General features: G+C 50.9%; 1 protein-coding gene across 3 annotated transcripts; it reads left to right on the forward strand.

Annotated features, from left to right (window-relative positions):
* Window positions 1-252: 252 nt before the first annotated feature.
* On the forward strand, window positions 253-24,616 carry ADORA2A (adenosine A2a receptor). 3 transcript variants are annotated; one of them, XM_061602782.1, is made up of 4 exons: window positions 253-371; window positions 12,681-12,850; window positions 14,688-15,455; window positions 22,084-24,616. In XM_061602782.1, the coding sequence occupies exons 3-4, from the start codon at window positions 15,106-15,108 to the stop codon at window positions 23,060-23,062; spliced, it is 1,329 nt and encodes a 442-aa protein (XP_061458766.1). In that variant the 5' UTR covers window positions 253-371; window positions 12,681-12,850; window positions 14,688-15,105; the 3' UTR covers window positions 23,063-24,616. The 3 variants fall into 3 exon arrangements, with proteins under 3 accessions (XP_061458766.1, XP_061458765.1, XP_061458767.1); XM_061602781.1 differs by lacking the exon at window positions 253-371 and adding an exon at window positions 651-1,120; XM_061602783.1 differs by lacking the exon at window positions 253-371 and adding an exon at window positions 1,775-1,798.
* Window positions 24,617-26,112: the final 1,496 nt, after the last annotated feature.

The following is a 26,112-nucleotide window of genomic DNA, read 5'->3' on the forward strand; positions in this document are numbered from 1 at the left end:
CTGGATAAATCAAATTACAGGATTAACATGTGCTATAGTTATTGCTTAGCCTGCATATTAGGGATGGGTTCTTCCAACTATTAATATTTAGCACCATACATTTAATTTTTATTCATTTGTTTCAAAGGAAAATGTTAAAAGAGAGAAAGAAGAAGGTCAGTGGCAATAATAAAGAGAATTATACTAACATTCTATTAATTTATTCCCCTGATGGGTTGCCAGCTTTGTAACTGAAAGTCAGGGAAGACCTCGTTTCTCTTGCAATCCTCGCAACAACCTTGCAGAGTAAGTGCGTGGCTATCTCCATCCATACTGCAGGTGGAGGAGGCGGAACTGAGGCCGAGAGGGAGTGGCTTGTCTAAGGCCAAGTGGTGAGTCCCAACCACGAAATATGTTGGCTTTATTTATATTTTGGACCTTTTATTATATAGTATCTTAAACTCTGTTTTTATTGCTTTTTTTAAATGAATGTTTTATATCAAGTTTATGTTTAGAGGTGTTTTTCATTTATTTATTTAAACAAAGCTGTATATAACTCTTACTAAGATATAAATCAATCAATTAATTACACCCTGCGGAATCCAGAGGCTCCCGGGGCTTGCTTGCGCCTAGCTCCGCCTCTCAGGTCCCTTGTCGCCGCGACGGGGCTCCGCTCGCAGCAGGGTCAGGGGTGGGCAGTCCGTGGTGAGGCAATCCCCTCAAGCAGAAAGCCAGCAGCGCAGGCAGTGCGGGACTCGAAAACTCCTCATCTTCGTGGGCCCCTTTAACTGGCGCGTGGGGGGGGAGTATTCAAAGCGGGCGCCCTGCCTGCCCGCCCGCCCGGCCTTTGAGGCGGGGGTCCTCAGCCTGCAATCGAGGCGCCCCTCTGCCCCGAGCCCGTGGCTGGCTGCAGGGGAGCCTTGCAAGAGGAGTGGGCGGCGAGGACGCGGGCGATGGCGAGGCGCTCCTTCGAGCCGGGCTGGAGTTGCGTGCGGTGCCGCCGGTGGCCGGCAGGCGGCGCCTCCGCGGAGGGAGCGAGCGAGCGAGCTGGCCGGCCCAGGACAGAGGCGAGGCGAGGCGGGTGGAGTCGTCGCTCCGCAGCGAGCCGGGAGGAAGAGGAGGCAGGCGGGCAGGCAGGCAGGTGAGCGCGCGGCTCCTCGGGCGACTTCGGGGGGCTCTTCATGCCGCCACCACCACGGGGGAGGGGGCTTGGGCGGTGGGGTCCTCCCCCCTCCCTCTGCAGCCGGGCAGCCTCCCCCCCGCGAGGCAAAGACCACGAGGTCGGTCTCCCCCCCCCCACCCGGCCACCTTAAATTGGGGCGGGGAGGAGAGGGGGGTGGAGGACCCCAGAAGCAAAGTCGTGTGAAGGCAGCGGGGGGAGGGGAGCTGGTTTCCCCACTCCTGCCTCAGTTTCCCCAGTCTCCTGGCCTGCCGGGCGCCCGCCTGGATATCCTGCGAGGGTCGAGGGGTTTCTCCGGGACAGGCAAGGAGCCTTCCACGAGAAGGCTTCTCGGGGCCCAAGATGCTTCCCTTCTCGGCTGGGTCCCCCACATCTGCGGGGGGAAGGCAGAAAGAAAGCGGGGCTTGGCTTGGACCGGCAACGGGCAGCTTCCTGGGACCCCGACTCCCGGGTCCAGGAGGGACCTGCATGGCAGACCCAGCGGGCGTTCCTTCCTGGGACTTGGGGGTGGAGGGGGGACGCCACTTTTTAAAAGCATCCCCTGCAAGGGGGGGCGGCGAGCAGAGTAGGAGCGTCTGATTTGCCTGCAGAAGGCTGCAGGGTGAGTCCTCCCAGCCGAAAAGGATTGCATAGCAACAGGTGCGTGTGGGCGGGTGATCTTGGGCAGAGACCCTGCAGACGAGCCGGTAGACCAGGCTTCCCCCAACCCAGTGTCACCCAGAAGTTTGGGTCACCCGCAAAGCGTCTGGAGGGCACCAGGTTGGGGCAGGCAGTGCTGGGCTCTGTGGGCAAATTCTCTGAGCTGGGCGAGGCAGCTCCTCTGATCCCAGCGCCACAGGCAAGCACTCACTGGGCAATGGCGCCCCTTCTGTGCCCTGGCCCTGGGCTGCTCAGAGGGTGGGCAGCTCTGTCGCCTCAGTGGCGAAACACCTGCTTTGCCTGCAGAAAGTCCCCCGCCCTCGGAGAGAGGCCCTGCCAGTCAGTGTAAACAGTATTGAGCTTCCTGGACCAGTGTTTAGGAGGGCACCTTCCTAGTGTGGCAAGTTGCTGGGCCCTTGTTCTCCAGCAGCGAAATGGGCATAGCGGTGACAAACCTGACCAGGATGGACTTGTTAGGGTGAAGAGGGTCAGGTTTGCAGAGGCTGCTACACCTGAGAAGTCCCACGTATGCTAGTCGGCATCTAGGGGCACCCAAGTATCCTTTAGGGTGGGGTGGAGTTCAGGCAGTCAGTGAAAGTTCAGCTGAATTTGTTGGGCAGACTGAATCATTCCTTTGAATTAAGTGTCTGGAGTTCCAGTCTGGGTGGTCCTAGCAAACTGCACCTTTCCTCCCTCCCTCCCATCCTTCCTCCAGCGCCCCCCCCCTTTTCATGGATGGTCCTTCTCATCTTTCAACTTCCTTATTGGGGGGGTGTCAGAAATGGGATCCTCCTTCTGCACAGTGCCTCAGCCAGCACACTTGCCTCTTGCAGGGTTAGCTTTATTTTCTTGGCAATGTTGGCTTTAAGTTGGCTTGGTGTTTGCTAGCCTGAAACAAGGAGTTTCCTGAAATGTTAGTGCACACCAGTGTTTTTGCTGCTTGGAGAGGGAGGGGCGGGCAGTACAGGGGGGAGGACTGATCCTGGGGGAGACTCTTTGAGTGGGTCAGGCTGGGAGCTTATTGAACCTCAGCAGACCAGAGGCCACCCACAAGACCTTTCCTGGCCGGTTGGGGTGTGTGTGTGTGTTTGTAGAACAGCCATCCAGGGAGACGTAGAAAAGTAAGCACAAGGTATCTAGAGCACAAAGGGTTCTGTGCTTGTCCTTGGAAGCTGGAGATACGTAGAATGGATAAAACAAAATCTTTTACTGGACCCAAACCAAAGTGTCTTGTGGCACCTTCAAAGATTAATGCATTTATTGTTCTCTGAACTTTTCTAGGCAATTTTTCTAGATGAGCCAGACCAGCCTGGTAGTCAAAAGGGCTGGGGGGGGGAGAGAGAAGATGCAATAAATAAAGAAGGTTCCATTTTGTAAACAGCCTACCTTTGCATGGTGCTGAGGACGTGGCCAGCCTTATATTCTGCCAAGTAAGAGCAAGTGTGCAAGGAAACCTATATCAAGCTGAGGCTGCCACTTTATTTGAAAGGAGTCCACTTCCTCCCCTGCCATCTCTTCGGTGTTCAGCCCATTTACCCGAAAGATTCCTGGCCTCTTGGCTTAGCCCTTGAGCACTGAACTGGCAGTGCCTCAGAGGGAGGGAAGGTGTGGCATCCCCTGGAGGGTGGGGCTTCATCTGTCAGCCATACCCTTTCTCCCACCCACCCATTGTACCACCTGGGTGTAGCTGCACAGGGGGCAGGCGTGGCATGACTGGGGGCTTGTCCTTCTGGGAAACATGCCCTTTTCTGACCTCCTACTGTGTGTGGAAGAGGAGGAGGCTGGTCCCTCCCAGCTGCTTGCACCTTTGGGCTGGCTTGACCCAAGCCCTGCTCAGCACCTGAGCCCAAGAAGAAACTGCCTGGCAGGGCAGGCCACATGGCAGCCTCAGACAGCCAATGGGCACCGTTGTTTATATCCCACCCTTCAGCATCACAACATTCATAGAGTAGCATACACCATCTCTCTGTGGGATGGTGGCTATTGGGCATCTAATAAATTTAGGAAATGAAACAATGAAAATAAAATTAAAAATAAATAAATAGTAGCAGCTGAAAATGACTTCTGTTGATGATTTCAAAGCCTGGGAAACAATGTGCCTGAAAGATTTCTGAGTCAGCACTGACAAGGGAACCTTCTTGTCACAGGTATTCCACAGCCCTGGCGCTCTCCCCAAAAAGGACTCCTCTCTCTCTGGTCACCCCTTTCCCTACCTCAGGTAGGACTGAGGTAGACTGAGGACCTCGAAAGATGATCTCCTAGTGCTGCTTTCCCCAACCTGGTGCCCTCCAGATGTCTATGACCCTCCTGGGAGATTTGAAGTTGAAGGGGCAGGATTGCAGCTTGAGATTGATAGGCAAATGGTCAAGGAATACCTCATCACTTTGAACAAGTTCAAATATCTAGGGCCTGATAAACTATATCCTAGAGTATTGAAGGAACTGGCTGAAGAGCTCTCGGAATCAGTGTCTATTATCTTTGCAAAATCATGGAGGATGGGTGAAGTGCCGGATGACTGGAGGAGGGCTAATGTTGTCCCAATCTTCAAGAAGGGCAAAAAGGAGGAACCAGGGAACTACAGTCAGCCTAACATCAATCCCTGGAAAAACTCTGGAGCATATTATAAAGCAGTCAATTTGTAAGCACCTTGAAAACAATGCAGTGATTACTAGAAGCCAACATGGATTTATCAAGAACAAATCCTGCCAGACTATTATCTCATTTTTGATCAGGTAATTTCCCTGGTAGACTGTGGGAATATTGTGGGCATAATATATCTCGACTTCAGCAAAGCTTTTGACAAAGTGCTCTGTGATATTCTGATTAGCAAGCTAGCTAAATGTGGGCTGAATGGAACAACTATCAGGTGGATCCACAGTTGGCTACAGAATCATACTCAAAGAGTGCTTCTCAATGGTTCCTTCTCAATCTGGAGGGAGGTAAGCAGCGGGGTACCACAGAGCTCAGTCCTGGGCCCATTGCTCTTCAACATTTGATTAATGACTTGAATGAGAAGGTGCATTCTATCAAATTTGCAGATGATATAAAAATTGGGAGTGATAGCTAATATCCTGGAAGACAGAAACAAAATTCAAAGTGATCTTGATAGGCTGGAGCATTGGACTGAAAACAACAGAATGAAATTTAACAGGAATAACTGTAAAGTTCTACATCTAGGAAAAGGAAGCCAAATGCAGTAATGAGATGGGGGATACTTAGCTCAGCAATACTACGTGCAAGAAGATATTGGGATTGTTGTTGATCACAAGCTGAATATGAGCCAACAGTGTGATGTGGCTGCAAAAAAGGCAAATGCTGTTTTAGGCTGCATTAACAGAAGTATAGTTTCCAAATTGCGTGAAGTATTAGTTCCCCTCTATTCAGCGCTGGTTAGACCTCATCTTGAGTACTGTGTCCAGTTCTGGACACCACACATTAAGAAGGATGCAGGCAAACTGGAACAAGTTCAGAGGAGTGCAACAAGGATGATCATGGACTAGAAACAAAGCCCTATGAGGAAAGACTGAAAGAACTGGGCATGTTTAGCCTTGAGAAGAGAAGACTGAGGAGAGATATGATAGCACCTTTCAAGTCGTTGAAAAGTTGTCACACAGAAGAAGGCCAGGATCGCTTCTTGATCGTCCCAGAATGCAGGACGCGGAATAATGGACTCAAGATACAGGAAGCCAGATCTTAAATGAACTTCAGGAAAATCTTCCTAATTGTTGCAGCAGTATGACAATGGAGCCAGTTACCTACGGAGGTGATGGGCTCTCCAACACTGGAGGCATTCAAGAGGCAGCTGGACATCCACTCGTCAGTCATGCTTTACGTTGGATTCTTGCATTGAGCAGGGGGTTGGACTGGATGGCCTTACAGGCCTCTTCCAACTCTATGATTCTATGACGCTGAAGGACCCGCAGCCACCCCCTCTTTCTAAAAGTTGCTGAATCTGTTCTGGAGTATGAAGAGTCCCATCACACCGCTGGGTCCCACAGATGGAATCTTGTATGGGGCAGAGCTGTTTGGGATCCTCTTGGTTAAACAACATTATTTCCAGGAACAGACAGAATTGCTCTAGATACTATTACTTCTGAACTTGCTGTCCTTTACAAGCTTGAATTCTCAGTTCATACAAACCTCAACAATGAGGAGAAGTTGCTGCTTTGTAAATTCAGCCTCTTTTTGCAGGCGTGTTTGTGTGCTTGGCTCTCCACCTCTCCTGGGAGAGCGTGCAAGTTAGGCCAGGTTACACCAGGCAGCTGTAGACAGCCGGAAGCGGGGATGAGCCTGCGTAATTGAATTAGGCTGTGGAAGAGTCTCTTGGATTGAATCTCCATTAAAAGATCAATGCACTTAACTATCATTTTAATATAATTTGCTAAAGATTAAGAAACCCATTTTAATGTGGCAAATAGATTATACTGGAAATGTCAGATAGCCGGATCCTATGCAGGTGAAGCTTCTGGGGATGTCACTTACAGAAAGCAGATTCCCTGCCACACATTCCAGACAAAATGTGGCTGTTCTTACATAGGAAGGATGGGGAGAAAACTCTTTCTCTCTCTGGATCGCCGCTGCCACCACCCTGCTTTGCCCCCTCTTGAGTGCTCCTGCCTGGCTGGAATGTGCCCTTGTAGTGTGATGGACAAAGGCCTCTTGCTTGTCGGGAGGCACATGTGTAGAAACCGGAGGGGGGGGGATCTTGCACAGGAAGAGGAATGTTGTCTCTTGCGCAGCGTAAGAGTTGGATCGGTTGCTCCGCCCCTCTTGTCTCTGGCCCCGCCCACCTCTGGCAGGGGGCCACCAGAAGGTTGCACATGAAATAATGTGGCCCTCAGGCTGTCAGAGATTCCCTGCCCCCGTTCTGTGGCTCTGGGGAGAAGCTGGTGTTGGCCCTGCTTGCCCGCTTCCCCCGTGCCCCCATGAGCCAAAATGCAAAGGGGCTGCTGGCCTTGCACAGGGGCCAGCCTGGAGCCCTCAGACAGGGGCTGCTCCCCTTCCTTGGCCCAAAGGCTGCATTCTCTCTTGGCTGACTATGGGGGCTGCGTGCTGGCACTGGGGATTGCCACCCCAAGCCCGCATTAAAAGCAGCAGAAGGGAAAGTAGCAGATCAGCTGCTGGGGGGGGGGGTATGTGGCAGTGCCTCCGCCTTGCTCATCAAATGATCGATCTGATGACTGGGGAGGGGGCAGTTTGAACCCCTGTCAGGCTGCTGGGCTAGGTGGGGAGGGGCTGCTTTATTTCCCCCATCTTCTTGCCACCGCTGCCAAAATGGGTGGGGTCTTGCGCGAAAGGGGCAGAATTGCTTGGGGGAGTGGATGAGGCCTCAGGGCCAGCCCTCAGGCCCTGCTCCCGTAAAGCTTAATACATTGAACAATTCGTGTGGATTAAGCTTTCAGCATGGTGTAGTGGTTAAGGTGTTGGACTATGACCTGGGAGACCCGGGTTTGAATCCCCACATAGCCATGAAGCTCACTGGCTGACCTTGGGCCAGTCGCTGCCTCTCAGCCTCATGAAAACTCTGTTCACGGGGTTGCCATAAGTCGGAATCAACTGGAAGGCAGTGCACTTTTAGAAGTTTTCAGCTCACCAGACGGAGGGGCGGGAGAAACTTGCCAGAGTTCTGGTTTTGCTGAAGGAATTCCAGTGGCCCTTCAGAAGGCTTAAGGTGAAAAGGCAATTAAAAGAACATTTAAAAAATAATAGAAGTAAAAGCTCTTTACAGACAGCCTCAACTAGCAACTGCCTAAATTGTAGCTGAGATGCCATAGTGCAAGTAAGAGGCACGTGCAGCCTGTTTACTCAGAAGTAAGCCCCACTTCTCTTCATGGAGTTTATTCCCTGGCCAATGCAGGATTGTCACGCAAATGTTTCCTGTGCTGCTGCTGCTGCGCTTTCCCATCTCTGAAAGGCCATCAACTGTCATAAGGGTTGCTCCATAGGGGTACTTTGGAGCACATTCCTTCTTGGTGTCAGTGAGGAGGAGGAAGCCATTTGGTCCCAGCAAAAGCAGCAGATTTCAAGAACTGGTTGTGCTTCATGAGCAGTGGACCCTGCTGCTCCCAAGGAGCTTTTTGTGTGGGGGGGTGTTACCCCAAAGAAAGAAATCCTCTCCTGTAACCTAATTTCCGGACACATTTTAATGCCCTCTCCGAGAAGCCCATGCATCTTAAAAGTCTGAAGAAGACTGGTGGGAAAGTTTGCCTTTCAGGTGTCCAGCCCTTGAGGAGTGAGTGATGCCCCTCTGCCTCCCGGCGGGACGTGTTCACTGCTGCTGAGAGAATCCCACCAGCCGTAGGAAGGCCCATGGGGGCGGGACCCTCCTCATCTCCTGCATTGGCACGCAAGAAGAGTGTCTCTGTCGGAAGCATGTGAAGGTGTGTCTCAAGACTCTGCCTTCCAAGCTGGAAGTGACTGATGGCTCACTGGCACACTCGCCGTGAGCGTGTACAGAAACCAGCTCAGCCTAAAAATCCAGCGAAGAATGCTTATCAAATTTGCAGATGATATGAAATTGGGAGGGATAGCTAATACCTTAGAAGACAGGGGGAAATTCCAAGGGATCTTGATAGGCTGGAGCATTGGGCTGAAAACCACAGAATGAAATTTAAGCCAGATTTCGACCGAACATCAGGAAAAGCTTCCTAAATGTTAGAGCCATACGACAATGTAACCAATGACCTAGGCAGGTGGTGGTTAATTTGTGGGTCATCATCAACCCCTTGTCAGTGTCTGTTTCTTGAGGTGTCAGGGCTGCGGTGAGGGTTAATTTCAGCACATGGCTGCTCTGTGTTAATTTGAGTGGGGATTCTTGCCAAAAATCAGCCTGCACAAATCCCCACAGCCTGCTAAAAGGAATTGGCAGAGAAGCATGAGCTGCAACAGACCTGCAGGCATCAGAACCCTCATTCAGAAATCTGAAATCGTAAGAATCTCCCTCCCAGTTGCAGGAGACGATTCTGGCAAACAAGACTGTGGCCCCATCCTAGGGGAGGGGAGGCGGCGGCCTAGGCCCTGAATGCAGGCCTGTTAACCCTTAGGACTCTTGCCAGGCCATGACCCTCCCCAGTCTTGCTCCGCCCCTCCTCGAGTGCTTCGGCCTGGCTGGATTCCTCTTGATTGCCTGGATGGCAGATGGAGAAGGGTGCGTCTGGTCTGTCCGTGTGGGTGGTGGAAATGTGCGCAGGTGTGTCCCAAGACTTTGCTTTCCAAACCGGAAGTGAGTGATGGCTCATTTGCATGCTCGCCTTGTGGGACAGCAAAGCCATATGATGCAGTTGTCTGCAAACCATAACGATTATGTATTTATTTATTTGTTTGATTTATATCCCACCCTTTCTCCCAGTAGGAGCCCTGTTTGTGTGGAGTGCTTTTGCAAGGGCACAGCAGGATATCTGGGGAGTCCTGAAGTGTGGTTCCCTTCCCACCCCAAAGAGCCACATTGTTCCAAACAGGGCACAATCCAGAGGGCAGTTGTCCTGCACAAGCCCTGTGGAAATGGGCCCTACTTAATTTCCATGGGGCTTGGGCAGAGGAGCGTCCGTCCCTCTGGCCTGTTTTCAGGAAGCATGTTTGGGAAGGGGATATTTTGGGGTGGGGAGAGGCTGACGGTGGCACTCTCTTCCCGTTAGCAACCTTCCTTAGTGAAGGAAGACCCGCAAGGGAAATGGTCTGTTATTAATTTTTAATTTCCTCCTATTACTGGAAACAGGCGGGCATCTAAGACGAATTAGAAATGCAGCCAATGGTAGAGGAAACAGGACGATTTATGTTCTGCTTCAATGACTGCTGTTAATGTGATTATGTCAATAGCAGTATCAATCAATACTCGCTTAAACGTTCATAAGGGGGCTGCATCTGCCACCTCCCAGCCTCCCTCTAATTCTCGCCCCCAGCGCTGTCCTTCCATTGGGCAGGAACATGGGGAGCTGAGTCAGACCGTTGGTCTTCTAGCGCCCTATGGTCTGCACTGACTGGCAGCAGCTGCCCAGGGTTTCAGGCAGGGTTCTCTACCAGAGGACTGAGCCATGCAAAGCAGATGGCTCTGACGGGGCTATGATGGCCCGTCCGCCAGAGCAGGACCATGCATTTGGAAGGGGAGAGGGACAGCTCTGAGGCCTCCCTCCCAGCCCTGAGAGGCCCAGACCAAGTTCCTTTCCAGGGCAATGCACCACATTCGGGACGGTTAAAGGCTCAAGCCTTGCTTCACTGTGCCTGACACACTCGGACCAGAGGCGCTTTCTGTCTGCTGCAAGTAGACTTAAACCAGCCTGCTTTGAACCCGTGACCCGTCAAAGTGAAATCAGGGACTTAGGGGCAACCGTCTTATGTGGGAATCAAATGGAGATGAAGCCTATTTGACAAACATTTTAAGCTGTCATAACTGACAGTATTCATTAGGGTTCAACTGCCCCTTTATAATTTACATTCCTTTCACTTCATGCATCTGACAAAGTGGGCTTGAACCCACAGAAGCTGATTCTGCCATAATAAATGGGGATTTTTGTTGTTGTTGTTTGCTGGGACAGACTGACAAGGCTATTTACTCCCCCTTCCCCGTGCGGAAAATCTCTTTTTTGTGGTGTGTGTGGTTTTTACCTCATCTTCACAATGCCCCGTGAGGCTCCCCAAAGTGAGGTTTGGCAGAGGAGACCATCTTCCCCCCAGCACTTGAATCGGTCCCACGTTCACCCCTTACTCTCTGTGTCAAGGATGGCAGGCAGGAGGGTGGGCTGAGAGGTGCTTTTGCAAGGTAGCCAGACTTCAGCGTCCGCCTGCTGAGTGGCCACCTGGGTCCCACCACCTGCCTGCTCTCCTCCTCGGTCTCTGGAGGCTAAACGGGGCTGTGGTGAGGTGGAGGCTGCGGTAAATGTGACTCTGTGGTGGGCTGGGTGATGCTTGAAGCCCATCCGTTGCCGAGAGGATGCACGGAAAGGGAAATGGCGTGAAAGAGGAGTGGTGGGAGGAAGCCCCCCGTAACATCTGAGTATTTGCTCCAGAGGAGCTGCACGTACGAACCTCAGAAGAGCCCAGCAGCAGGATCACGCCTCAGGGGCCCAGCCTCCTGTCCTCATGGTGGCCATCAGGAGGCCCCAGTGGATAGCCCCACAGCAAGCGTCTTCCCAGGAGCTGGAGTGCAGGGGCAGAATCAGCCATCGATAGCCCGGTCCCCGCACACCTCCACCGGCCTTGTAAGGCAGAGGAGGTTTCTGGCACAAGCACCTTCCCCTCCAGACAGTTTTCAGGGGAGTGTCCTGTTGCCAGCTGCTTTATTGAGTTGTTAGAAGACAATGTTGTTGTCAGGGGCCAAGCTGCAGTGGAACAGCCTGTTCTTCTGAGCGATGAAAAATGGTCAGGGGAGCCACGACAGGTTTGCAAGAGGCACAGGAAATATATGCTAGTAATGAGAATAAGGCAAGAACATACCCAAGGGTAACATGAAAGAATTAATTGCATTAAGACAGCTTGAGAAGAGATACTAATTCTAGCCGTTTTGGGCCCTGTATGATGCTCACGGCGTCTGCCCGCCCACAGTGTGGGAAACATCAGGCCCCAATTGGAGCAGGCACCAGAGTGCACGTCATGCCCTTAACTAAGCCAACACACCACTTTGATGGCCACCACACAGTACAATCCTCCACTGTGTCGTTCTGTCCTACTTACTGTAATGTTGGCAGGGCAGATGCCTGCTTTTTATTTTTATGCTTTGAACTCATAGATATGATGGGAATGAAGCCTGTGGCTTCCTGTGGCCCCCCAGCTGGTTCTTCAGTCATGGATGCAAGGTCAAAATGCTCATTTAAAAATGCATCTACCATCTCTTGGGAAGGAGGAAGGGAGGCCGGCCACACTTCAAGTGCACTGAAAGAAGACACATTGCGTTGCCTTCAGCGGAGTCCTGCTCAGAGCAGAACCATTGAAATTAATCGTCCTAAGTTAGGCATGTTCATTCATTTCATTGGGTCTGATCTGAGCTGCATCCAACCCAAAACATGTATTTATTTACATACGTTACAAAAACGTTTATTCCACCACTCCACAGGCTGGAGGCAGCTTACAACATTGAAAAATATAAAAAATGTAAGAGTAAAATAGATACCATACAGTGGGCAAATAATTTCTGTTCTAATTAAGCAGTATCTGGCCCCTGGTGTGGGAAGTGGAGGCCCCCACCATGCAAATTAGACATATGTGATGTCTGTATATCCATGCGTTTTGTTTTAATATATTTTAAAGTCTGTTTTTAAGATGTTTTAGAGTGTTTTTAGTGTTTTTATTTGCCGCCCTGGGCTCCTCCTGGGAGGAAGGGTGGGATATAAATTTAATAAATAAATCAATAATATCCACATGAACTCTTTTAAAAAGAAGTTTTTATGTCAGCTTTGTAATAAGGAGAGAAAAAACACCAGAGCAAAATGCAGCAACTCAGACCAATCATACAAGTTCCTGTCAAGATGAATGCACATTTCATCAGCCCAATTCTGTAATAAAATAAGTGTAAGATGCAGGATTGAAAGGGGAGTCGGTATCTGCAGGAGGTCGCTCCACTATATTCCCTGCGTTGTGGGTGGGTTCCAGGCATCTTCTCTCTGTCTGCATTCTCTATTAGCAGTTACACTAAAAAGTGGAAGCTGTTGAGTCGGATGATTTTTGGTATTATCTATTATATTTATTAGTAGCTTTATTTTCCAGAATGGTGAACTCAAAGCGACTTACAAAAACAGACATTAAAAACAACAAGTGAAGACAACCTACAATACTCACTAATTATATGTATTTCTGTTTCTATATATGAGGAGATCCAACTGAACCCCAGTCCCCCCCAGACATACTCTTGCTATTTTTTACATCTTCTGCCTGATTTTCCATATGTAAACAGGATCGGGAGACAGTGATGCCTGTGCCGTGGCCAGTCCTGGCTGTTGCCAAAAAAGCAGATGGATTGTGGGCTCTTCTCCCTTCTCCAAGAGGAATGAAGCATTGGGCCTGTTAACCTAATTTGGAGGCTCTCTTTGGTTTCTCTTGCTGAGATCCGAAGGTCATCACAAGGTAATCTTGTTTTCTCTGCCTTTTCCTTCCCTCTTTGCTGTTTCTGTCTCAAGACAACCCAGCCCAGCCTGCCTGTAGCAAAGCCAGGATAAGGCTCACTGGGCGAGATAATGATGATTTATTTGTCACTTATTGCAAACGAGTCTCAAAGCAACTTGCAAAATATTAAAATATATAATAACATAAAATATAGGCTGTTGGTATTTTCTGGGGGACTTCAGTCACAGACTGTCAAATTCAAGAGCTGACTTGGAGCTCTTATGCAACAAACTCACTTCCCCCAAAGAACAGACTTTTTGCAATGAGGAACATGGCATGACAATATGCCCTGGAAAGCGAGGGGATGACACTCGCTTTGACGCAGCGTCATCCAACCTCCCTGCAACCAAATCGCGATGAGGGCTCAATAATCTGGTCGTTTGGAAGTGACGATAGTTGTTGAGAGCGAAGCATCCAGGATTAAGGGAGCTCCTCACTTGGCACCACCCCAGAAACTGAAGAAAGGACCCCAGCTGGCCCAAATTGGGGGCAAAGAGGGGCGAGACAGAAAGCATGTGTGTGTGTGCTCTTGTACCAAGACTGGCCACCACTGCAAGGGGAGTGCTGGCTGTCCGGACACATCTGTGGTCTCCATTTGCATGCTTCTTGTTAAACTAAAACAACAACCACCCACAGTCATATAACCAACAGTGGCGGCTTAGAAAACACACAGAAAAGTTTAAACACACCAGCGCTGTTACTTTATCAATAACAAGATTAACAAAACAGCATTGATAAAACAATAATTGACAAACAAGGTTAAGGGAGCAATATTAATAAAACAACAGTGGAGATAAAATGCTTGGGGGCTGTCTAGGACAGGAATGTGCTCTCTGGAAGAATATGGGGGCTGTGTGTGAAAGACCTAGGGGCGTGTAGGACCGGCATGGTTTGAGCTAAGGAAAGGTGAGGAGGTTTGGGGGATTAGAAGTGCCAATTTTCTTTCCAGAGGGAATTGATGCTGCAGAGGGAGCCCAAAAGAGCCTTTGCCTCTGATCTGAGCTCCCTTCCACCATCTGTTCTCTGGATAGTTTTATAATAACTTCCAAAGCAATGAGACCTGAACTGGGGCGCTTACAGTAACTCACCGAGAGTGCTGTGGTGCAATTCCGTGGGAGTGCAGCAATCCTACAGAGCCCCAGTTCCTGATAAGCTCAGCCTGTCTTTTAACAAAATCAAGTTTCTAGCCCTTATGATGTGTGAGGGTGGATAAGATTTCCAGTAGTTAGGGAATGTGGCATAAAGTCTAGCCATTCCTCATGAGTAGCAGAACCAGAACTGAATTATGCAAAGCAGTAAAATGTGAGCAAATCTGCAGGTGTAGGGCCCAGTTTTTAAACGCTCACTACTATCTGGGGTCTAGTATTTTCTGAAAGGCCGCTTAGTTGCCGCTGTGGAGTGGGCCCATTTGGCAATTTCTCAGCTTTGGTATGAAATGAACTGACTCTGTTTAAGCTGTGAAGCCTTTGAGAAAAGAGTGACACGATGAACTTTAACAATTTGATTTATTTATTTATTTATTATTTGATTTACTTCCCACTCTTCCTCCCAGCAGGAGCCCAGGGCGGCAAACACAAATGCTAAAAACACTTTAAAACATCATAAAAAGACCTTAAAATACATTAAAGCAAAACAGCTTTAAAAACATTTTTAAAGAAAAGCTTTAAAAACAGATCTTTTTTAAAAAAGGGTTTAATTTCATTTAACACTGCAGTGTTGGTGTCTTTGCCTCCACCAGGGAGACTATGTCTTGAATGTGCATCTCCCTTCCCTGACCATCTCTCTTTCTCTTTTTCAGGACAGTGACAAGAGCGGAGCGTATCCTTGGGACCTGCCAGTCCCCTCTAGAATACAAGGTGGAGTAGCAGCTGCACTCTGAAGGTGTCGCAACAGAGGCAGGAAGCAGGCCAGAGAGCCCTCACATTTCAACAGGAAATTTAATTTTCACATAGATGTTGAACTGCCCACACACAGGAGGATGCGTTCTCTGTTGACTCTCTTGGAGACTTTTGCCTGTCTTTTGAGGCCTGGGCTAGTCCTCGCCTCCTGATAGCTTGCCCGCATGCTCTCCAGTGGGGATTTGAATCAGCCCGAGTGAGGTGGCAAGTGGAGAGCCCCTTCCGGAGCCTGGGCCGCTTGAGCTGCGTGTGCGGCTGCCTGTGGTGCTGCAGATATGGACACAGGATCCCTGGGCACCCTCTTGCGCCAGTCCCACCATGCTAGTACATGGGCATAAAGACTTCCTCGCAGACGTGGTCTACATCGTCTTGGAGCTGGTCATTGCGGTGTTGGCCATCTTGGGGAATGTCCTGGTTTGTTGGGCCGTCTGCCTGAACAGCAACCTCCAGAACGTCACCAACTACTTCGTGGTGTCGCTGGCGGTGGCGGACATTGCCGTGGGGGTGCTGGCCATCCCCTTTGCCATCACCATCAGCACCGGGTTCTGCGCCATCTTCTACGGCTGCCTCTTCATTGCCTGCTTTGTTCTGGTCTTGACACAGAGCTCCATCTTCAGCCTCCTGGCAATCGCCATTGATCGGATTATCGCTATCCGGATGCCTCTCAGGTACATGCACAGATGATGGTGATGATGGGCGGCAACAATGTGGGAAGGGCCACGAGTCTCCAGGCCCTGCCAAATGCATCCTGGGGTGTGAGGCACTGGCCTGCCTCTCTGTCAGCAGTGGGGATTGTTTCCTCCCCAGCTGGCTTCATGCAGGGAGGGGGTGGGCAGGAGCTCTGCTGTGCATGCAGAAGGGCCCTGGCAGCAGCTCTTGGCACCTCCTGGTTTGAAAGGAATGCAGGAAATTACAGAGGAGAACCGAGGCGGTCTTTGGTGGCAAAGCCAGGCGCCAACCTGTGGTACCAGAAAGTCGAACAAATGTGTTGTGGCCTCTCAGCCTTCCTCTGCCAGAGCCCACGGATGTGCTGAAGGGGAGTGCAGATAGGCCCTAGTCAAGCAAAACGAGGAGGGTGACTTTTGTTTTCACAAGGAGAGGCCGAAAGGTTCCGCCAGCCTTTGCCAGCCAGGCACCCTCCAGATGTTTTGAAGCCCAACTCCCATCAGCCGTAACATCCTCTGACTGGCTGGAGCTGAGGAGCAGGGCTGGTGCCAGGCATGACTGGGCCTTTGGGTCTTGGCACCGTAGCCCAACCCCCCATACAGGTGGTGTGAGGCTAATAAGCCCACGTGTGCTCCCCCACCTACCTCTCATGTCATGTGAATGATGTGCACGCCGGCAGACCCTTAAGAAAGCTCCTCCTGCCATCTTGGGTGATGGCCGGCATGCGTGCACAGCGCACATGGCATTCACACTCACGGGAGAGATAGGTGGGGCAGGCATGCAGGCTTATTGAAGCCCGTGCTGTTTGTATTGGGGCTGTGTGCCTGGGAGCTCCCTCTTCATGATCCATGACAGGGTCAGGTTGCAAGACCCGATGCTGCCATTGATCACAGAATGGGAGCCCCATTCTCCCACCCTAAGGAGAGGCCCTTCAGGGGCCCCTCTGGGCTGTGGGGGCCCTTCGCTAGGGCCCAACCTGGCCGTCCTCTGGCGCCAGCCCTACTGATGGGAGTTGTAGTCCAAAACATCTGGAGGTCACCTGGTTGGGGAAGGCTGACTTAGAACCACTGTGAAGCAGCCATAAACAGACCCGGGCACGTCTCTCTGTCTTAGCAGGCTCTGCACTGACCCCTTTTGCATGCACAGCATCCTCTTCCACTGTGCAATGGATTTCACCTCCACCACCCCTGTTAGGAACTGAAGGGGCCATTGCCTGGCTAAGATTGTTGGGGACTCAAGAGTGGGGCTTCAGTAGTTAGCTTGTTTTCCCTCTCCAGGACTATGAGAAGCAGAATGTATTTGCTACCGGAAAATCCAAAGTACAGATTGAATACCGTCTTACAAAAACGGCACTGTTGCAAGAGTTTAAAAAGCCACTGGGTGATGTTGGAATATAAAAGAAGAATCTGCAGAACCAAATCCCTAGTTGGAGTTCTCTCCCTCCCCGGCCGCCCTGTGCGTGTCAGTGGAAGGTCCTTGTTCAATAATTTAATTTTTCCCAACAACCCTCCTTGCTCGCTTAGATATGAGTCCCTTGAGAGGCGCAATCAGCCAGGGGGCCTATTTGTAATGGCACGAAACAGCTCTCTGCAGCCGTGGGATAACAGCTGGGCAGCCTCAGAACTCGGCTCCACAAAGACCTGGCCTGTTCTTGGTCTTCTGTTAGAGTTTTCTGAGTGTCTTCAGCTGATCTCGTCCTCCCCCACACTGTGATTCTTAAATACACAGTTAAGAGCTCAAGTGGATTTCCCGTCCTCTGAGCCTGACAAGCAGCAGCGAAGTGCAGGGGAAAGGGAAGGGGCAGAACTGCATCTTTCTCTTTGATTGGTTGACTCTCCTCGCTTTTCAGGAGAAGCCTCAGGTGAGCTTCTTAAACTGCAGGTGCAGTGGAGGGGCAGTCAAAGCCACCCTCTCTGCAACTGACGAGGCAGGTGAGAAACTGGCCTGCTAAGGTTCAGCCTCCAGTTTCGTTTCCAGCTCATCATATAAAACCCCCAGAAATGCAACAAGGGTGTGGGAGACTCTGGGCTCAGGCAGCGGAAGGAGTTCCCATGAGGTGTGTGCATACACCATCCATTCATCCATTCATTCAACCAATTAGGCTTGCTTGGAGGGAGCGGCATCCAGGCCCTGGGTAGGGAGGAGGGGATCTAGTCCTACTCCTGCCTCTGGTTGCTGGGAACAGCTAACAGCTACTTATTTCTTAAGTGCTCTCCGGATAGAAAATTAAGGCATCCTTTAGTCCTGTGCCATCTTGGTTTCTCTGCAAAGAAAAAATGGAAATGGACTGCCTTCAAGTCAATCCCGACTGATGGCACCCTATGAATAAGGATTTCATGGTAAGCGGTATTCAGAGGGGGTTTCCCATTGCCTCCTTCTGGGGCTAGTCCTCCCCAGCTGGCCAGGGCCTGCTCAGCTTGCCACAGCTGCACAAGCCAGCCCCTTCCTTGTCTGCAACTGCCAGCTTGGGGGCAACTGGGCTCCTTGGGACTATGCCGCTTGCCCATGGCTGCACAGGTGGCAGGGCACGTCACCCCTGAACCACTCGCTGTGGGGGTGATCTTTAGTTGGCCCTTGACACCCAGGAGACACGAGCGGGGATTGGAACTCACAGACTCTGGACTCCCAGCCAGGCTGTCCTCTCCACTGTGCTAGACCAGCTTCCTCTGCAAAGAAGCCATGCATTATTGGACCAAACAGTTCATCTGCAGCCCTGGTAGGATGCCCACCTTATCTCCTGATTCCCAATTGAGCCTTTTGCTCAGGTAACAAGCAGAGGCTCAGTGAACCACTTGAGGTATGTGGTCCAGTGATTGCCAACAGTCCTGCTATAAGCAACTAGCACATCTGAACTTAAGCTGTGAGGGCGCCTTTGCCAACTTGGTGCCCTCCAGCTGTTTAGACTACAGCTCCCATCAGCCCCAGCCAGCACAGCTGTATGCTGGGAGTGATGGGAGTTGTAGTCCAAAACAAGTGGATTTGGGGCTTAGAGCAAGAGACTAGAAACCATTTATTGCCAACTTCTAGGATGCAGGTAAGTCCAAATCCTGCAACAAACAATTTTTGATTTCTGTGTTCAAAATAATTAGGACATCAAATATACCCAGAGGTGCTCAGTTTGACCATCTTGTTCTGAAGAGATAAGTTAACCCATACAGACCCTGCTGGGAGCAGGGAGTCTTAGCGGGACGTTTGGCACAAAAGCCAATGGGATGGCCTGGCTGGGGCGTTAACCATGAACCTCACTTGGGAGACCTGTGCCCCCTCAGGATGCCATTAAAGCACCCCCCCCCAAAAAAAAAGAATCCTAGGAACTGGTTTGTTAAAGGGGAATTGTAGTTCTGGGAGGGATAAATTACAGTTCTCCGGCTTATTTGGCAGGAGAGGATGTGCTTTCAGTGGTGTGTCTGTAGCCTACCTCAAGGCTTGTTCTGAAGATAAAATGTGGGCTGTTGATTTATCCGTTAGATTTAATGGTTACTTAATGGTTACAAGCCTCTTGATTAAGTACAATAAATAAATATATGGGTCAGATTAATGGCTCAGCATTTTAAAAAATGTTAATTTTAGTACAAGTTCTTGCACAAAATGTGGGTTTCTTACACACACAGGAAGGGGCTGCCTCTTCCTCCACCAGCACCTCCGATGACAGACATATGCACCATCTTTTTTTAAAAAAATGTGTATGTTCCCTCCAGAACCCATTAATTTATTAATGGGCAAATCTATGCAGATTTAATCAATAAAACTTTAATTGGGTGACAGTCCTAAATAAAATGCCAACCACCATGAACGATGGTGAAGAAAGGGTTGTGCGTGTTTGTGTGTACACGCGCACACTGCCGCTTCTCTGCCCCAAATTGTCCCCTCCCAAAATATCTTTTTGTGGTCAATGAACAAGGAAGGGCTCTTGCGGTTCTTCTCACATCTGAATCCTTCACTGTTAGAGAAATACGGCCCAGGTGTGTGTGTGTAGGAGGAGGAGGTGACCTTTTTAATGAGGGTGGAAGTGCACCCCCTCCTAGGAGACAGCAGGGTCTGGTCTGCGTGGCTCACATGCATATGAAAAATGGAAATGGACTGCCTTCAAGTCGATCCCAACTTACGGCGACCCTCTGAATAGGGATTTCATGGTAAGGGGTATTCAGAGGTGGTTTGCCGTTGCCTTCCTCTGAGGCTGAGAGGCAGTGACTGGCCCAAGGTCGCCCAGTGAGCTTCATGGCTGTGTGGGGATTCGAACCCGGGTCTCCCAGGTCATAGTCCAACACTCTAACCACTGTGCCACACTGGGTCTCTCACATGCATACAGTCATCCCTTATTCAACACCTTTTACAGATAATCCCCAGTCAATCAGGTGGCAAAACCTGCCCACTGGTAGCAACAGACCCGTTGCCTCTTTGCCCAACAAGGCAGCTGTTGAGTTGCTCTCAGCCTGGGGCTGAGCTGGAGCTTCCTGGCCATAGACATCTGCAGACAACCCCCCCCCAGCCACCTGCAGGATGAAACATCCTCAAACCCCCAGCTTTCATTCTGAAACAAGAGTTACGATCCTGCATTTGTAGAACCTGAGTTGTGAGGCAAAATGCACAGGCGCTACTCTTTTTGGAGGGGGGGGTGAGAAACTAACCTGCTTCCCCCTTTCATTGTTTTACTCCCCCCCCCAAAAAAAGCTGTTGTCCCTAGCAGTTCTTGGGGGCTGATGGTTCTTTTCTCTCCCAGGTCCAAAAGTGTCCCAGGGAAGCCCGTTGCCTAGGTGAGGCTGCCTCCTCCTCCTCCTCCTCCTCGCCGCACTGCAGAGGAGGAACCCCAGAGTTCATCTTGGGATGAAGGAGAGCCCCTCTTCCTGGCCGGTTCCCTCCAGTGACCTCTTTGGCGTCAAGCATCGTGGTGTGCTCTGTGTCCGGGTGATGCCATCTTGGTGAAGCACCCCACCCTGGGCATAAGTTTCCCACCTTTACTGTGTGGGCTGGGGGGGAGGAGCAGCCTATACTGCAGGGTGGTTGTGAAGAGGGATGACGCAAAGACTGCCTTCTCTTTTGAAACGTTAACATGTTGCAGCAGCAGCAGCAGCAGTAATGTCAAGACAGCACCTAACGCAAGAGCTTCCCTCCCCTCCTGTGGCTTTAACTTGCCCTGGGAGAGAAGCCATTGATGTGAGGAGGGAGGAGAGAGAGAGAGTGACTGTTGTTTTATTAAATGTTTGTGAAAGGAATGTAGCCTGAGGAAGGAAGGAGGGGCGGAGAGGACCGGGAGCCCGGAAGCCCCACAGACAAGGGCCAGCCGGCCAGCCAGCCTGCATGTGGTGCTGCACGGAGCAGGCAGAGGAGGGAGGGAGGCCCCCCTCCACACACCCCTTCCGCTCCTTATGCAAAAGAGACAGTAGCTGATCAGCCGCACAGCGAGTGGCTGGGTCCAAAGCCCCTAAAGATGGGGATCTACTCTGGAAACGTTGCTGAATGGCCTTTTGCAAGTCCCTGTTGGGAGCTGTTGGGGGGGGGGAGTAACTACTTTGTTTATTAATACTCCTATTGTTATCAACAATATCCCAGCTCAGGGAAGTTGTGAAGCCTTGCAGCTTCTTCCCACTGATTTTGGCACAACCCACAGACTCTCTCCGTGTGGCTTCTGTATTTGCTGGGTGACGCTGGCAAATTGCTTCATACTCCATCCCGGCCCTCTCATGTGCAAAATTCCCTCCTTCTGGCCATTGGCTCAGCTACAGTGATGTCACAGAATGTTCACAAAGAGCCTATCTGCTGAGTCAAAAGGAGCTCTCTGTAGCAAGGGTGCCTAACCCCACAGTTCAGGGATCAGATGTGACCCCTCCCAAGCAATTTTTTTTTCTTGCCCCAACAATTTTGGCAGTGGCAGCAAAAAGAAACCAAATGAGACACAGCTGTGGGGTGAGCAGAGCCCAGCACTCTGGTGGGGATGCAGATTGCCCCCTCCCCAGTCACCCGATGGACCCATTGATCAGCAGAGATGGGCCACTAAACCTCCTCTTCCGCTTATCTCCACAGATCAGCTGGGGAGGTGCTGTCTGCTGTTGTGGACGTACATGTCAGAGTGTGCGTACGGGTGTGGGGTGGCCACACTCACGGATGGCACGTGATGCACCCCCTGAGGGTGGCCCAAGGGTGAAGCAAGAAAAGCCACCCCATAAGTCCCAGCTGTGTGATGCTGGGGCTGATGGGGATTGTACTGCAGCACATCTGGAGGGCACCAGATTTGGGAAGGCTGCTTTAAGATTTTCTTACAAAATTGTTTCATTATTTTTTGGATGCTTCACAGGAGGAGGGTTGGTCTGTAAGTCCTTTGAATTCACTCAGTGAACTGAGGGGCAACATCAGTGCCGTTGCGCGTCCTTAGACGTACCAGGCAACTATTTTTATGCTTATTTTTTGGAGTCAGGCGCAAGAAAAAGACGAAGCATCTAAAAAGGTACAAGCCACGATTTATTCGGAAGAATATTTCTTAGAGAACTTGACAGTGCATTGTTTTTTCCCTGACGATACATGAGGAAGGAGGACTCAGCAGTTTTCCTTGAATTGTCCGTTTTAGGCTGTAAAAGATTACCCTGTTTTGGAACTCAGATTTCATGCCTTGACTACCCTTTGCTCAACTTCCAGGTACAATGCTTTGGTGACCGGTTCGCGAGCTAAAGGCATCATTGGCCTCTGCTGGATCTTATCCTTCATTATTGGCCTGACCCCCATGCTGGGCTGGCACAGGCCCGCCGCCGCCGCCTCCCCCTCCGCCAGCAACTGCCGCAACAGCTCCTTTCCCTTCCTCAGCAACTGCAGCAGCGACATGGTGGCCTGCCTCTTTGAGTCTGTGGTTACCATGGAGTACATGGTCTACTACAACTTCTTTGCTTGCGTCCTCACCCCGCTCCTCCTCATGTTCTGCATCTATCTGAAGATCTTCATGGCCGCCCGACGACAGCTCAAGCAGATGGAGAACAAAATCACGCAGGGGGAACGGTCCCGCTCCATCCTGCAGAAGGAAGTCCACGCAGCCAAGTCCTTGGCCATCATTGTTGGGCTGTTTGCCATCTGCTGGCTCCCAATGCACACCGTCAACTGCTACATCCTCTTCCAGAAGGATTGCAGCCGCCCCCCGCTGTGGCTGATGTACCTGGCCATCATCTTGTCCCACGCCAACTCTGTGGTGAACCCACTGATCTACGCTTACCGGATCCGGGAATTCCGGCAGACTTTCCGCAAGATCATTGGGCAGCATCTGCTTGGCAAAAAAGAGCGGTTCAAGGCTGCCACGGCCAGCCGAAGGAGTTCTCTTCACGGGGATGGTACTGAAGACTCCAGCCTAAGGGTTAGCGAGTACGCACTGAATTTCTACAGCAGCGGAGACTTGGACAGCCTGCACACTGACAGCGATTTGGGGAAGAGACAAGTGGCCTTGGACTGGCAGCAGAACAGAAGCGCGTTGGATGGGGAAACGAATGGCCATATCGCCCACCCCTGCAAAAATGGAGGTCTCCCCAAAGCCTCCAGGGACGTGGCGCTGCTTAGCCAAGGGCTGCTTGGAATCCACACCTCGTGTGCTGACTTGGAGGCTCCAACCTTAGGCGCCCCTGATGTGTCCTGAGGCCTCTCAGGATGTCAGCCGGCTGGAGTGAAATCTTCCCTCTCCCCATTGGCTGCTTTAGATGCAGCAAGAAAGGAGAGGGAGTGCGAGGGGGGTCTTATGCTTGGGGTCCTTATGATGGAACGGGAGGGGTCCTTGCCAGGGCTGTTAGAAAGGGCCAAGAAGGCCTGCAGGGAAGGAAGGGCCAAGGGACATTTTCCCTGCCAAAGATGACCAGGACACGGACGGATGGACAGAAACAGACACTTTTTTAGCTTTGGAAGACTCTGCAGAGGAGGCGTTGCAACGTCTTACCTGGCCCCATGCATCTACGGCTGCCTTTTGCCTGAGACCAGACGGACCAGGAGAATAAGCATATCAATTGGCAGCGGGTTAGTAGTACTGAGGAAGCATGCGATGGGATGTTTTTGCTGAACTCCTCGGCCTGTTTCCTGGGGCTGGTGAGAGAGGGGTGTCCATGTAATGTGGGGGGCTGAGAGATGCTTTTGTTTGTGTACAGTCTTGACTAGGAAAGCTTTATGGTGCAATATGCTTTTCCTCTGGTTGCTGTCCCCAGTCCCTTGGCATTCTGCAGGGCGGAGTGGCTGTCTACCCAAGCAAGCAGTGGGTTACTGTGCTCCAAATTTGCACCCAGAGCACAGTTGCCCAGGATATTGTTGGGAGCAAACTTGATGAGCGAGGAGGGGAGCACAGTGAGGTAGCTACCATGGGACCCCCAGTCTGCAGCTAGGGAGGGGTTGACGGTGTGGGGAGCCCACCAAGCTGACCCCAGACAGACAAACCCACTGAGAGTGGAGAAGAATCACTGGGGCTCAGTCCTAGAACCATCTGGATTTAAACTCAGTGCTCAGATGAGAAGCAACCCACTGCGCATACGCACCATGGCCATATGATCCCCACAGCTACGTCTAACAGTCAGAATCCTCTTGGCAACCTTTCCAGGCAGCTCCCAAATGTAAAACTGTTTCCTTTTTTCCTCCTGGCACACATCCCAAATCTGTGCAAGGGAAACCTGTTTCACAGCCTGATGGCGTTCTCCTGGTTGGGGGCGGGGTGTGTGTGCGCGTGAGCCAGTCCATGGCTGTGGCCTGTTGCCTGTATCAGTCTAGCAGCCATTGTGTTCGCAGCCAAGCTGTGCCAAAGTAGACGGTAACTTTTAATGACAGGGCAGCCAGGTTTGTCATGCAGTTTGGTATCTAGACCCAGGACATCTGAGGGGTGCCTCTCAGTTAAACGAAATGCCCACCCTTTGAAGAAAAGCAAAGAAACACCTTCTGTGTTGGTGCAAGGTGGAGAGGCACTTGTGGATTGCTGCACAGCTGCCCTGGAGAATGCCCACAGGTCCTTTCCGCCTGATCCTGCGCCCATCTTTCCAAAACTTTATATCTGAATGTTTGCCCTTTGCTCTCGCCCTAATCCATGCTCTGTCCCCCCTGCCATTTTAATAAGCTTTTATTTCAGTTTTCAAGCACCGTAAAACTGATTAAAAAGAAAAAAATAAATAAATGGTGAAGTCCACATTTTATATTTTTTATTAAAACCGTCTCCCCTTGACTATCTCTTGTGCTGGTTTCTCATTAAGAGTCTTTGTTTCTGCTGTGCCTTGGGGCCAATTCTTAGCCCCACAGAATGCGGCTGCTTTCAGTGGGGCTTGCTAGGCGGTCTTTGTGGTCTTACGTGGAGGAGGAGGGGGATCTTGCTCGATCAGGCCGAGGTGCCCCTAGTCCAGCATCCCTTGTGAGAATCCCAGAAGATGAGAGTGGGGCCCTTGGAAACAGGCCAGTGGGCCCCCTCCCCTCTTCCCATCTCTCTCCTGCCCCCACCCTTGTTGGAGGCTCACAGGGTAGCAGTAGAGGACCAGCCCAAAATTCGTCACTTGCAATGCAAGTAAACACAGAGCTAAATATAACCCTGTTTGGCAACTAAAAGCCCATCTTCTGGAAGAGGTTTTTACGTAGGCGGACTTACAGGGAAGTGGAATTCTGCATCTCGAAATAAAATCCCACCCTCTGAAAGCAACAAAAGCCCCATGTTCACACACGCATGCCCCATCATGGGTTTGTTATATAGCAGGTGGTTGCTGTGGAGTGGATGGTGGTGCCTGTTCAGTGGTTCTGGTTGGTTCTGGTCCTGTGTGTTGCTGCTGGTTTCTCTCTGTATCTCATTTTTCAAGTCTTAAATTCAGTTCTCCACATTTCCACATCAGTTTCCAGTTCATCAGCATTTTATTGTGAATTTCACCTAATTAACACATTTTTCTACAGTTTTGACAAATATGCCAGTTTTTGCAAGCAATTCTCCTTAATATTGCTAATATAGTGTATTTTTGTATGTTATTTTCACTAATAGATACGCATTCTTATGCCCACTTTCCCCGAGTCTATGCATTTTTGGCCACATTCCTTGGCTGGCGAGTGGCATTGCAAAGCTTGGAGAAGCGCTGGTTTTGAAGGATGGCTGCGTTTTGGTTGCACCCTGCTTTGGAAAGTGCAAATTAGGCAAGTTCACCTCTAAGTGCAAACTGAATCCGATTTCTCCTCTATCCCTGTCTAAATCCCCCCCCCAAAGTAGCCACAGTGGGGAACCAACTGCAGAGTGACTGTGATCCTGTTGCTGGCCTCTCCCAGCCAGCTCAGCCAGCCGTGCTTGCGGTGAAGCACCCTGCCCGTGACACCCTCAGCCTTCGGCACGGAGAGGAGGCAGGCCTGACAACAACTCATGAGGCAGTTTGTGTCCCTGAGGCCCTCCTCTGAGCTGAGCTGCCCCTGACTGCTGCCCTGTGTCTGAAGAGGGGACTCTCCCTCTGCCCCATCAACTCCCCCCAGGCCCCTCCCCTCTTCCTTCAGGGCAGCAACTTGGCCCTCTCTTGGTGGCTGTTTTTAAGGCTCTTTTGTGCATGTGGGGGGCGGGGGGGGGGGAGGTCCTTCATTTCTTGGCCTTCTGCTTAGTTGTCCTACACAGCTGAAAAACACATTCAGGGAGATTCAGGTCTTCTTCTCTTTCCAGAGCACAGAGATCTTTGGGTCAGTCACCCGCAGATCCACCCGTAC

The sequence above is a fragment of the Rhineura floridana genome, chromosome 19, assembly GCF_030035675.1.
Source record: "Rhineura floridana isolate rRhiFlo1 chromosome 19, rRhiFlo1.hap2, whole genome shotgun sequence".
Classification (NCBI taxonomy): Eukaryota; Metazoa; Chordata; class Lepidosauria; order Squamata; family Rhineuridae; genus Rhineura; species Rhineura floridana.